The 14,464-nt window shown below is 42.6% G+C and overlaps 1 protein-coding gene across 1 annotated transcript in view; it reads right to left on the bottom strand.

The window, feature by feature from the left end:
- Positions 1 to 14,255, bottom strand: part of LOC146812778 (complement C1r subcomponent-like) — a 62,426-nt gene extending 48,171 nt beyond the window's left edge. Inside the window, exon 1 of the mRNA XM_085619885.1 lies at positions 14,142 to 14,255. Within this exon, the coding sequence (XP_085476011.1) occupies positions 14,142 to 14,185 (44 nt within the window). The 5' untranslated portion in view covers positions 14,186 to 14,255. The remainder of the gene's footprint in view (positions 1 to 14,141) is intronic.
- Positions 14,256 to 14,464: the final 209 nt, after the last annotated feature.

Below are 14,464 nucleotides of genomic sequence, written 5' to 3'. Positions count from 1 at the left end.
CTCCAGGTCAGACTGGCTCAGTTGTTCAGTGTGGGCAGGGCTCCTGGGTGTCTCCTGGGATGTGTCAGTAATGGGGGTGGTGGTTGGCACAGATGTACCTGAAGCAGGTGCTGCAGGGGCTTGGACACCAGAGGGGCCAGGTGGGTTGGGGTCATCCGCGGAGTGTTGTGAGGTGTCGCTGCTGGTGGGATCAGGTTCCTCCCGAGCCTGGGACTGTGGTACTTCCCCCCCATTGTTGGGGGGCGATCCGTGACGTTGCCCTGTGTGTGAGAGAGAGACAATGTTAATGCTGTTTAATGCGACATCCATGTTTCATACATATTCTATTTGCCACAGTTCCTCCAGGTAGTTGTATGTGCCTAGCATTCACATCAATGTTCACTTGTGGATGGGTAGGTTGCAGGGGACTGATTGAAATGGTCTCCAGGGTGTTTGACATGTCGAATTTGGGCTTGGATGCTTTATTTGCTGTTGCTTGATCTTGTTGTGTCACATGTCCATTGTGAGAGTGGGTGACTCCATTGGCTGCCCCAGGGGTGTGTGCTTGTGTAAGGGGTGAGTGATCATCCCTCAGCCCGACGCTGTTCAACATCCACATGGCCCCCCTCACACAAGTGGCCCGCCACCACAACCTCTAAAACATCTCCTACGCCAATGACACCCAGCTCATTCTCTCCCTCACCAAGGACCCTCACACCGCCAAAACCAACATCCACGAGGGTCTGAGGGCCATCGCCGACTGGATGCGGAGCGGCCATCTGAAACAGAACTCGGACAAGACGGAGGTCCTCATCCTGGACCCACACCCTCAGCCTGGGACGACTCCTGGTGGCCGGTCACTCCGGGGACATCACCGACACCCACCAAACACGCACGCAACCTAGGATTGATCCTCGCATCCTCCCTCTCCATGTTCAAGCAGGTCAACGCCATCTCCTCCTCCTGCTACGACACCCTACGCACGCTCCGCCGGATCTACTGGTGGATCCCGACCTAAACAAGTAGAACAGTGACACAGGCACTCATCAGCAGCTGACTGGACTACGCCAATGCACTCTACGCAGGACTCCCATCCAAACACCAACGGTGGCTACAACGCTTCCGAAAGGCCTCCGCACAACTGATCGTCAATGACCCCCGCCACAGCCACATCACCCCCCTCCTGAGTGACCTGCACTGGCTCCATATCGACAAGAGGATCACCTCACCCACGCACACAAGGCACTCCACACCGCCGGACAAGCCTACCTGCACATCAGACTCAGCTTCTACACCCCCACCTGCCAGCTCCGCTCCGGCATCCTCGCCCTCGCAGCTGTCCCCCGCATCCAACGTACGCCCGCCTGCAGCAGATCCTTCTCCTACCTCGCCGCAAAGACTTGGAACACCCTCCCAACCCACCTACGACTGACCCAAGACCTACTTGCCTTCAGTAGACTCCTCAAGACCTGGCTCTTTGAGCAGTGGTGGAACCCCCCCCCCCCCTCAGCACCTTGAGACACTGACAGGTAAGTAGCATGCCTTACAAGTGCCCTGATCGATTGTTGATTGTTTGACGGTGCCTGCTGGTGGGTGTGGTGTGATTTGGCAGTGGGTCTCCCAGGTGATGTATCTGTCCCCCCATGGCGCATGCTGCCATGTCAGTGAGTGTGAGTTCCTGTCCTAGATATCTGAGCTTGTTGTGTTTGTGTTCGAGTTTGCAGTTGTCACAGGAGGGCCTTGTGCTGCCTACAGCAGGGCCAAGTGTCAGCTACCTTGTCAGTACTTTGCCAGTCCCTGTGCATTGCGCATGGTGCATGGGTATGTACCTGGGCCATATGGGCTGAGGGCAATGGTGTCTGTTTCTGAGCTGTACAATTGAGTTTGTGTAGGCTGGGACATGGCATGGCCTTGCTTTGTGAATGGGGCATACTCATGTTAGTGGCATGAGCGTTGTTTTTGAGTGTGGTTGTGTCCGGCGAGGGCTTGGGGGTAGGTGAGTGCATTTGTTGTAGTTGGGGTGTGGATGCCATTCCTCCCATGTTACGTAAGTTGTTTGTGTACTCACCAGGCTCTCGAACTCCTTCGACTCCGTGTACTCCCACCGGCGGAAGCAGGGCCATCACCTTCTCCTCCCAGGGATGGTAATGTACCGGTCTGCGGGGCAGCCCACCTCCTGTGATGTTACTCTGGGCGTAGTCCTCGTTCATTTTGCGCTTGACTGCCCTGCGCAGATCGTCCCACCTGGCTTGGCATTCATTCCTGGTCCTTCTGATGGGCGCAACAGCATTCACCCGATCGACGATCCTCTGCCACAGGCGTATTTTTCGGTTATGCTGGTCTGTCTGACCAATGTTCCAAAGAGCTGTGGCTCGACTTTGATGACTTCGTTGACAAGGATGTCCAGCTCCTCCCTTGTGAACTTTGGATTCTTGTCTGTGGGCATGGTTTGGGGTGTGGGTGTGGATGGTTGTGGGTGTGTGGGTGTGAATGTGTAGGTGTGTGTGTATGTGTAGAGGGGGTATGTGTGAAGGAGGTTGTGTGAAGGTGTGTAAGTTAAGGTGTATGGGTGCAGTTGTTTGTGTGTGATGTCTGTCAGCAGTGGGCCTGTTGCAAAGGCTCATGGTTTGTGAGTGTGGGCCCTTTTTATTGGTCCATTTGTGGGTGTGGCTGGGTTTGAACTTTTGGTGGGTGTGTTATAAGAGGTGGTTGTGAGTTTGGGCCTCTGTTTGCCTGTTTGGATGTGCCAGGTCAGTCTTTTAGATATTTTTTGTCCTGTAGACGTGTTTTGTGGTGTTGTGCGAGTCAAATTGGCGGTCCTTGTGCTGTTTTACAGTGTCCTGGTTCAGTACGAGTCGTTTTCGCGTATGTAATGTGCGTGCAGACGCTATGTTGTTGTACAGTGATCACATATGCAATGGTGTTGTACGATTCGTACATACGCGATGCTGGGGTACGGTGTTGGGGTACGGTGCGTCCGAGTACGGGGCTGGGGTGGGGGGTACGAGGCGTACATACGCGAGTGCTGGGGTGGGGAGTACGGCGCATACATACGCGGGTGCTGGGCTGGGGGGTACGGCGCGTACATACGCGGGTGCTGGGGTACGGCGCGTACATACGCGGGTGCTGGGGTGGGGGTACGGCACGTACATACACAGGTGCTGGGGTACGGTGCGTACATACGCGGGTGCTGGGGTGGGGGTACGGCACGAACATGCACGGGTGCTGGGGTGGGGGGTACGGCACGTACATACGCGGGTGCTGGGGTGGGGGGTACGGCGCGGACATGTGCGGGTGTGGTGGGGGGGCCGTACGACTCGTACCCCGGGCCCAAGTGTACCCGGGGTAGGGGTTGTGCAAAGTTCGCTCCGTACGGGACGTTTTCCATACGCTTGTGTATTCGGGACGCCGGTACGGATCGGACTTGTGCGCTCGGACTTCAGTTTTATGACTCGTACGTAAAACTGTCTGGGGACGTCTCGTAGACTTTTCCTGAGGTCATTTGTATGTATTTTTCACGTACGAATCATATTTCGCCGTTCGTACGGGACTTGTACAATTCGTACGTAAAAAATACGGATACGAGTCGGATGGTAAATTTTTTTAACGGATCGGAATCGGCACCTATATGCGTGTGTAAACTGGTAATTTCAAGGCGTAATTTGGATGTAGAAAAAGGTTTAGTTAATGGCGCAATGGGTAAAGTGGTGGATTTTGTTAATTATCAGAAAAAAGAAGGAATTGAATTTTTAAAAATTAAATTCGATCAGATTAAAGAAGTTAAAGAAATTGGTCGTTGTTCAGTTCGTTTTATGCTTGTTAAAGATTTATATGTCCGAAGGAAACAATTTCCATTTTCTCTGGCATATGTAGTGACTATTCATAAACAAGGATTAGGTGTAGACAGTGCATTGGTGAACATTGGATCTACCGTATTTAAAGAGGGTATGGCATATGTTGCTTTGTCGCGAGTCAGAACATTATCTGGTTTGTTTTTGATTGATTTTGATGAGACAAAGGTTACTGCAGATGCAAGCTGTGTAAAAGAGTATAATAGATTAAGAAGGGTGTATGCTCCAAATTTAGGTCAAAATCCTGTATTAGAAAAGCGTGTGGTTGGTCGAAAAAGAAGGTTTGAGAATATCTGTTCTGAAGGTGTCGAGAAGGGAAAAGAACAAGATAATGTTGTGATTGCAAGTAAAAAGAAATCTGACACTGTTGAAGAGATTGTTGGTTATCAGTCTGAAAATAGTTCAGGTGTCAACTGCTATGCTAATATAGTGGTCAATGTTGCAAAAATTATGCAAAATCGGCAAAAAAAAATTGTTCTCTGTTGCATTCTGTTTATGAAAAATTGACAACAGATACAAGTAAAATACAATCTGTTTCAGATGTTCGTACTCTTTTGGATGTGTGTTCTGGTTCTACACAATTTACACAAAATATCCAACAAGATGCTCAGGAATTTTTAATGTATATGCTTACCATTTTTGAAGGTGTAGAAATACAAAATATTTTTGGCCTTTCTTACAAATGGGAACATCATTGTGAAAATTGCATGTATACATGTACCACTAATGTAGATACTGAAAGATTTCTGTGTTTAACATTACTAGACTGTAAATCAGTGTCTTTCAATAAATTAGGTACAGGTGCAAATCAAAACATGGAGTGTAGCCAATGTAAATCAGAAATGTTATCCACATTATTTTTAACAAAATATGGACAATACATATTTTAATGGTGCAACGTTGTACAGCTGGTGGAAGAAAATTAGATACTTTAATAAAGCAATTTGTAGCAACACAACTATCAATATCAGGAAGGACCTTTGTAGCAATTGCAATAATTTTCCATGATGGTCCTTCCACAACATCTGGACATTACACTGCCTATCTAAAATGTGACAAAGGTTGGACACTATGTAATGATTCCCAGCTGGTTTTCAAACAACGTTTGCCTGGGGAATTACCAAATTCCTACCTAATATTTTTAAAGTCAAAATTTTAGGAAGATAATTCACTCTCTCAGGAATTTATTATTGTAATTTAATAGGACTACCATTGGACAATTTACATAAAAAGGAGTGCAAAAATACCATTTGGCCTCAAGGAAAGGTATATGTTTGAATTATGGACTTTTTTGTGCTCATTGACTCGGTGAATATTTTAAAGCAACAACATTTATAGTTTTTATAAGTTAAAGTAATAACATTTTGTTAGCCATAAGCATTTCATATATGTGTGATTTGTATTTTCTGGTATTTTACTGAGAATAGCATGTTGGGATTTTTTAAACAATCTATTTGATTATTTTTTTTTGCCCGCTGTTAAGTGATGAGTACGATTGAAATCACTATTTCTAGTGAAATTCAATATATTCTGAGTACAGCAAAAAAGGCAAACAAATTGCTTTGTTGAGATTATGCTGTGTTGTAAAAAATTTATTATGACATGTTATAACTATTTTTTCTTTTCTTTCACAGATCCTAATTCTACAATAAGCAATTTACATCAATTTACATTGCAAAAAAAATCTGAAAAAAATGTATACCATTTTTAATTTCTATTACTGTGAAGGTAAGTTTAAATTATTATTAATATGCAGAATGGGCAGATCTGCAAGAAGCTACAAAGTCTGAACACATTTTTAAAAACACTCTGTTTATACCTATGTAGTTTTGAAATCTCTCTGTTATCGGATATCATGTGACCTCCAAAAAAACAGATTTGAGTGGTTCATAATATTTCCCATTGTACCTATTGAAAGACCGCAATCATTTCAATCATTCTTCTTTGAGCATCTTTGCAGACAAAACTCTGTGCTTAACTTCTATCATTCGCAAGCAATTTCAAAAACAGAAATATGTCACTTTTTGTAACATAGTTATTGCACAAGACACTCTTCCATATTTACAAAGAGAGGAAAAGGCACTCTGTGTACTTTTTCTACTCCATGTAAATACAACCTCATCGTACACACCACTTTGCATTGAAAGGGTATTCTATAAGTGTTGTTGTGCATGATTGCACTGAATACTCATAGTACAAGACACATCTCTAGATTTATCATAAATCATAAATCTCGATATGTGTGTGAATGCCGCACCATTCTCCAATTGGTGTACGAAAGCACAAAAAGGAGAATTGTTTTCATTTCTCCTCATTTTTAAATCTTCAATGCATGCTAAAATGTTCAGCATACATTGAAGGAGAAAAATGTGTTTTCTGATTGTTTTTGTGCAGGAAGGTGTGTCTTCCTGCACAAAAACAAACAGCACATGACACAGATATCCTTGCACTATGGTGCAAGGGTGCCTGTGTCACCACATGGCTGCAATTTAAGCAGCCATGCAGAGAGAAGCATAGATTTGCAACATATTTATGTACATATGTTGCATCCCTATGCTTCGGAAGTACTACAGCACGCTGCAGTTAAAGAGGTTACTGTGTGATGCTGTAGCACGTCCTCATAGTTCTGCACTTATACATTCACCATACGCTACTAATGCATTCATTCAGTCAATTACATACTACACATACATTCATCTAAACTTTCACACACTAACAAACAAATATAGTTCTTTTTTTAAACCAGGAAAGTTAGTTCTTAGAAGAACTTTTTTTTTTCTTCTTTTTTCTTTTATATTTTTTTTTTTGGTTTTTCCAACGATTTTGTGATTTTTTTTAAACAAAAAAAGGGAACATGAAGAACAAAAAAGTGAACTTTAGGAAAAAAATAAAAATTAACAGTGATGGTTTCTCTGCGCCCTGCAGATAAGCTCAACGGACTGCTCACCGTATCACAGCAGTTTGTTGCATTTAATGCAACTACTTTTAAGTTGTCCAAATTCGGGACGTATGTCCGGGTGAACAATAGTTGGCGGTGCTGTAGATGTACTTGCCACTGCTGGCGGAGGGTTGTGACGCATTCTTCTGCATTCTTCCCTTGCCAGGTTAATGGGGTGGAGAGTCCTGAGGTGTTTCATCATGCTTGCGGTCCCGCAAGAGTATTTTTTTGTTGGATCTCCCCTTGATAGGACTCTCTGGCAAATTTTGCATGTCACCTTCGTTGCATTTGTCTTTGTTTCTCCATCAGGAAAGGTAAAACATTTCCATACCACTGAACTATATCGTTGAGGGTGAGGAGCTTCTGGAAGAAACCCATCATTTGAAGAATGTTCTGAATCAGATGGTGTTTGCCGTCCAGAAGCCATTTTCTTTCGACTAAAAAGAATGGTAGCTGTGGAAATCTCCCAAAAAAGTTCTTCTCTGCAGAGAGATGCTCCTCCAAAGAAGGTCAAAGAAGAATGATTGAAATGGGTGGGGTCTTAAAATAGTTAGAATAGGAAGTGTAGTGAACCAATCAAATCTCTTTTTTTCAGGTCACATGGGATCCGCGCACCGTGCGCTTACGCAGCATGCACCCAGCGCACATCTTGTCTTCAATTAATATTCACATGAAATACATATATATATGTTTTTTTAATGTAAAATATTTAGCGGGATTCGCGAACCCACCGCGTCATACACGCATATGACGTATCGCGGAAGTGCGCAAGCGTCGCGTAACATGCATCGTACGTGTCGCATATAGGCTTGGAGTCGCGTACCGGTCGCATTGCAATCGCGCACCAAACACGTACCCAACGCATACCGTACGCGGATGCTTTCGCGCAGGGATCGAGAACGGTGCGCATAGGGTGCGCGAATACCCCAAAAAATGGAAAAAATAAAATAAAAAATAATGTTTTGATAATATAGTTTAAAAAATATTTAAAAATATTTTACTTTTTTTAAACATTTTTTTTTAAAAACAATAAAAACAAATAATATTTTTTAATTTTTAAAAGAATTAATTGAAAAAATAAGTTAAAAAATGGTGATAATAAAATATTTTAAAAAAACATAATTAAAGGAATTGACACACTGAAATAGAAAAATTTAGAAATCCAATGAAAATCATTAAACATCATAGCTTTAGAGATAAGTTATAGATAGGAATTAGTATTTAAAAAACCTTTGAAATTCACTGAAAAAACCATAGGTTTCATGCAAGTTATAGTTAGGAATGGGCATTTAAAAACCCTTTGAAAGTCACTGAAAAAACCATAGGTTTCATGCAAGTTATAGTTAGGAATTGGCATTTAAAAAACCGTAGAAATTCACTAAAAAAACATAGGTTTTAGGGGCGTTATAGTTAGCTGGACATTTCCCTCGTACAAAACCCTAGAAATACCCCCGTTATAGTTAGTTCCGCTAACCATAACTCGCGCCCCCGCAATGCACTGCTGATGACGTCACAACATATTACATCACTCATGACATGGTCAGTGACATCACTGATGACATCACTGATGACATCACTGATGACGTCATCCATGTGATAAATTAGTGCATCTTTTAACACCCTAATATAACCTTTGATACACCGACTCAAAATTTCAGACGCCCATTCTCAAAACCATAGCTACTCCAATACCAATAACTACATACCCACTCATTGATTCTTAGGTATACACACACATCCACTCACTCACCTGTACAGTCACTCATACTTACAGTCACTTAGTACAGGACTATCATATGCATTTATACACCTATATAAACACTCACACACCGCTAATCATCCATAGAGGTACTCACACACGTAGTCAGTCATGCAAATAATTAACCACACTCCCATTTACCCACCTATACAATTATACACACACAAGTTCACTTACTCATAAAAATAGTACCACATTCTTACGCTCTTATACAATTACTGATACAAGCACACTCTCATTCATACAGCCACTCTCACAATCACACACTCTCACATTATAGTTACATACTCTTACACACATATATACTGCCTTTCACATATGTAGTTATTCACACATGTACCACTGAGATATACATTCAATCACTAACACCCCCATACATACACTCACCCAGCCATACAGTCATTACAGATGCACTCTTAAAACCATGCACCCATAGAATCACCCACTCACACATCTATGCACAGAATCACACACACCCCACTCACACAAACACTCAGGCACCCATACAGATACTCCGACAACCAATCAATAACCCATATAGACACTCATATAGCTATTCACAAAACCATGCAGCCACTTATACACAAACAAACAGACAGATACAGACATTCACACAGTTTAGTCACTAGTCTGCAGTAAGATACATTTAATGACTCACTTATAGAGTCAGTCACGCACCTACAAAATCATCCATACACACACTTATACACCCACTCATTCTTCCATAGGCCTTTCCCTATATATATTAAACATATTTAAACTTTACAGAAACACAGACTCACTGGATGACGTCATCAGTGATGTCATTTGAGATGTCATCAGTGATGTCATCAGTGATAGCACTGATCATGTCATGAGTTATGTAATATGTGACGTCATCAGCAGTGCATTGCGGGGGCGTGAGTTATAATTAGCTGAACTAACTATAACGGGGGAATTTCTAGGGTTTTGTACGAGGGAAATGTCCAGCTAACTATAACGCCCCTGAAACCTATGATTTGTTTAGTGAATTTCTACGGTTTTTTAAATGCCAATTCCTAACTATAACTTGCATGAAACCTATGGTTTTTTCAGTGAATTTATATATATATATATATATATATATATACATATATATACGTCTATATATATATATATATATATATATTATCTACTGGCGGTCGCCAGTAGATAGTTATAGTTAGGATTGTGTTTCCATAGGAAATCCGCAACATTCTATTTGGAATAACTTTGGCGCCGATTGACGAATCCTCGCAAAATTTTCAAAATAGGTGGTGCGCTCCACTCCGCTCCTTCCCTGAAAGTCTCGGGGGGATTCGTCGAGCCGGGGCTGAGAAAAAGGGGGGATCCCAAAACGCGTTTTTCCCATGCATTTTTCCATAGGACCTTTAGTCCAAGCTACAGCCCGAACGGCTGAACAGAATTACTTGAAATTTGGCAGAGAGGTAGTCCTCAGGTCAGGGATGTGCCTTTTGCAGGTCTGGTGTAAATCTGTTCAGTATTTCCTGAGAAAATATCATTTAAAAGCATATATATATCTAGAAGCGCGCACTGTGCGCGTACGGTAAATCTTACCGTACGCGCACGCTGCCGTGCGCGAGCGCAATTCTGATTGATTGTTAGATCTTAGTAAACATTCGAATCGGTCGAAACCAGGAAGTGTCGGCCGCCATTTTGTCTCTCGCAGTCTGAGGGGGTGAAAAACAAAGGTGGAGAACGTGAAAAGGGGGCAGGGTGGACAGTTCCTGACCCCCTAGCCTTTGTCAGGGGGTCCCAGAAGGACCCCCAAGGGCCAACATTTCCTTTAATTTTTTTGCGAAAAATCACGGAGTACGCGTAGCGTGCGCGTACGGTAGAAACGGAAAAATTCCGCGAACTGCGTAACGTGGGCGCGCGGTGCTCGAAGCGCACCGCGCGCCTATAGCGCGCACCGCGCGTGAAGCGCACCATGCGCGTACCGTACGCGCACGATGAAAAACCTTTTAAAAAAAAAAAATACATAACTTAGCATTTAAAAAACCGTACAAATTCACTGAAAAAACCATAGGTTTCACACATGTTATAGTTAGGAATTAGCATTTAAAAAACCTTGCAAATTCACAAAAAAACCCTAGGTTTCACACCGGTTATAGTTAGCTGGACATTTCACTCGTGAAAAACCATTGAAATTCCCCCGTTATAGTTAGTGCAGGCAACTATAACTCACGCGACCGCAATCCTCTGCTGATGACGTCAGATATTACATCACTGATGACATATGTGTCTTTCTGAAAAATAAATATTTGTAATATATGTATAGCTAAAAATTAATGGAAGAAGACATGGGTAAATAAGTGTCTAAATACAGTGATGTAATATCTGACGTCATCAGCAGAGGATTGCGGTCGCGTGGGTTATAGTTGCCTGCACTAACTATAACGGGGGAATTTCAATGGTTTTTCACAAGTGAAATGTCCAGCTAACTATAACATGTGTGAAACCTATGGTTTTTTAAGTGAATATATATATATATATATATATATATATATATATATATATATATATATATATATATATATATATATATATATATATATCAGCTCCAGGTCCCACACTCAAAGCGGGGCACTCGCAGGCAGGTGCAGACGGGTGTGGAGTCCTCAAACAATCTCACGCTCATTTCCTCTTCTTTCTCAAAAGGAATGTTGCACTCACGGGGCGTTTTCAACACACTTTATTCAGAATAGCCAAATGACCAGCAACAGACTAGCGACAGACGCGTTTCGGCAAAATGCCTTTCTCGATGTCACTGGCACATCGAAAACGCCATGTTTTTAACTCGTACTCTCAGGTTAGAGAAAGGACTCATCTAATTGCACTAGGATGAGCGCCATCTTGTAATGTGTATATTACTATGCTCTCTTGCACAACAAGCAGTGTTAAAAGATGTCTGTTTATATAAACGCATCTATACACATACATTACTTATGTTTGTTACCTTTGTCAAACATGGTGCTAAACGTTACATTTCACCGTGGATCGGCCATAGCACATACACTAATAAAGTTTTCTCTTTATCTCAGCCTTTATGCAATTACTTCAATTCCGCCGTGGATCGGCCATGCCCTTTCTTTATACCTCAGCCAAACGAGTTTACACTTCAATATCGACATAATGACAATTCTAAATGCTATTTAAATTCATTTTACCAATTTCATTGCAATACTTTATCGCTGCAAGACAGTTTCAGATATCATTTCATATATGCGATTTTCTCTTCATATATCAGTTTTCACAGCCGTGAAACTAAATTAAATTCAATTAAGTACCTTTCGATCCAAAAAACAGCTAGAAATATTACCAAAGGTTTCATATTAGCTAATATCAATTATTCGTCATCATGCCCAAGTCAGAATAAGGGTATCTAGGACGTAACCATTCCCCCAGCCAACTGGGCCCCAACATCCCAAGGAGCAACTCGGAGCTTCTGGAACCTTGGATTGGTGTTGTGGTCACTTTGGAACCCCAAAGGACCTCTTCTGGAAGAAGTTCCAGAGGTTTGGAGAATTTTTGGTAAAAATCTCCATCAGTGGACTGATCCGTTGTTGAGAATCAAGCCGCCCACGTCGAACCACAACCCGGCCTGGATTTCAGGTTCGTCCCACTGAAAGCTCCGGTGGTCAAGCCTTCCCAGATTTGCCCGAGGCCTTGTGCTAAACCAAGTCGCTGTCGTCAACATAAAACCCGGCATGATGAGGTGCCTCTCTCAACAAATAGCTTCTGAGTTTATTTGTACATTGCCACTTTACCACTTTGCCTCTTTTCGCTCTATAATTAAACAAATTGTTACTGCTACCTTTTCGGTTGTTCTGTGTCTCGCCTGCTCTTCGTTCCACTGCAGGGATTCCCGTTTGAGTGGAGAGAGTGTGAAAGAATGAGTGAGTCTTCACTCCCTGTTTCGGCCTGGGTTGCAGAAGTCAGTGGTCTAGCTGCTCTCTCTGCTCCTTATTTAAACCACATGGCACCGCTAACGCGATCGTGATTGTGGCCTTATTAATAGCGGTAGGTACGTACTTTCCCCTACTAATAAACCATATTCCAACATCCCTCCTCTTCACATTGGTCATGGTGTGCTGCTACCGTCTTAGTAGGGTAGCTCTCAGTGTCGCTTTGTGTGTGCTGTCATGGAGGTGTCCTTTAACTGGCAACAGAGGGGAAAAGGAAGGAGACTAAAAGCAAATACAGGTAGTTGTCTCCCGGGCTCAGAACTGAAAATTACAGGGGAATAACTTGATCATGGTTTGAGGTGACATGTTTCTGCTCAAAACGTCCCTAACTGGACTATCCGGACTCTGATCCACCTTGTAAAAATAACTGAATCTGTTGATTCTCATTGTTGGCAATATGTTTTTGCTTTTGTTTGGTATATAATATTAGTTTGCTGGTGATGCTGTTGTTATAACCCAATTGTAATATAAATTCAATACCATGTTATAAAAAGTTGCTGCCTTAGGCAAACCAGTGAAAATGTAGGTGTATCACCTTTGAAAAACTCAGAAGGGGATGTACTGCAGTAGGGGTAGCATCCCATTGGTACTCACCTTGACCAATGATAGGAGGAGCTCTATGATGAAATATACCACTTTATTGGGGGGTGATGGCTTTTGTCTGATTAAGGGAACATTTCCCTTTGGTACAATCCACCAGGAATCGAATAGATAGAGATTTCCCTCCTGCCTAGAGTACTTTTTTCTGAGTTCTGCAAATTCTTAAACTTTTGATAACTTATAAATGGAATATCTACTCACTCCATCATTCTGAAAGTGTTGTTCTCATTGTAAGCTGTAGGATGGCAAAATAGAAGTTCCCATGTAATACAGTATTTATTACACTCGCTCTTGTTGTAGCCCTACAGGGTCTAATCACGCCTCCAAAACAATGCAGAGAGAAGATGTTAGTCTGCATCTTTTCTCAGGGAAACATGCACTTTTCTAGTGAAATACCAGAAACATGTCAGCCAAAACAGGCCCCTCGTAATAACTGCAAACTAATGTACGCACACTTTGCTTTGTTTTTAGGTTCCTTGGCGAGGTGTCACTGGCAAGTTTGAAAATGGCCCTCACAAACAACTTATGACATATGGACAAAACCTTTCAGTTAATGTATGTAGAAAATATGCATTCCCCAATGGACAATCACAACAAATATTATAGCATTAAAAACAGACAGGGTGATGTAACCTGCCTTCTTCCAATCCAGCTTTGGCCCAGTTCACACAGTGCAGCATTAAAACACAGACATTTACCTCTGTGGGTCTCCTCCAGTGTTTGGAATACGTTTTTTAATTTTATGGAATTCACAAAGAACCCCTGACCCCCTCCTGTTGTTCTTCAACGGTCTTGATTCCTATTTGTAATCCTAGTGGGCAGAAGGTGCCAGTATAGATTTCCAACGGGGTGAAAAATCGGCATTACGAGGAAATGTGCCAATGTGCCAGTGCCGTAAATGCAAATTATACTCAGAAATTCACAATGGAATGTACTGGTGTAAAATGCATTATTTTCAAACTTAAGTTACACGAGTCTGCCAAAACTTTGTGCCTCATGCCACCTGCTCAAGGTTTGCCCCTACTCACCACACGCAGAACATGTTGTGCATCAGGTGTGGCCGGCGACGCATGGCTGTGGGGGGCGCAGGTAGAGGCTGTCTGTGAGGTTGGCAACAACTGACCTCCAGTGTAATGGCCACAGAAAGCATGAACCGGTGGGTGAGAAGGGAGATTTGTAATGATTAACCTGAGGAGGAGGGCAAGGGTCCCAATGAAGTGAGAGGCATTTGTGTATTTGTCCAGTTCCAAATATGCAGGGCTATGACATGTACAGTTTTACACCTTTGGAAAGAAAAGAGCAAATTCATTTTGCACCATTTTTGCTGCTTTGTCGAAGTGGAATGGGGAAA

Source organism: Triturus cristatus, chromosome 7 (genome assembly GCF_964204655.1).
Source record: "Triturus cristatus chromosome 7, aTriCri1.1, whole genome shotgun sequence".
Taxonomy (NCBI): Eukaryota; Metazoa; Chordata; class Amphibia; order Caudata; family Salamandridae; genus Triturus; species Triturus cristatus.
The sequence above is the reverse complement of the archived record's forward strand: the minus strand, read 5'-3'. Positions and strand labels throughout refer to the sequence as shown.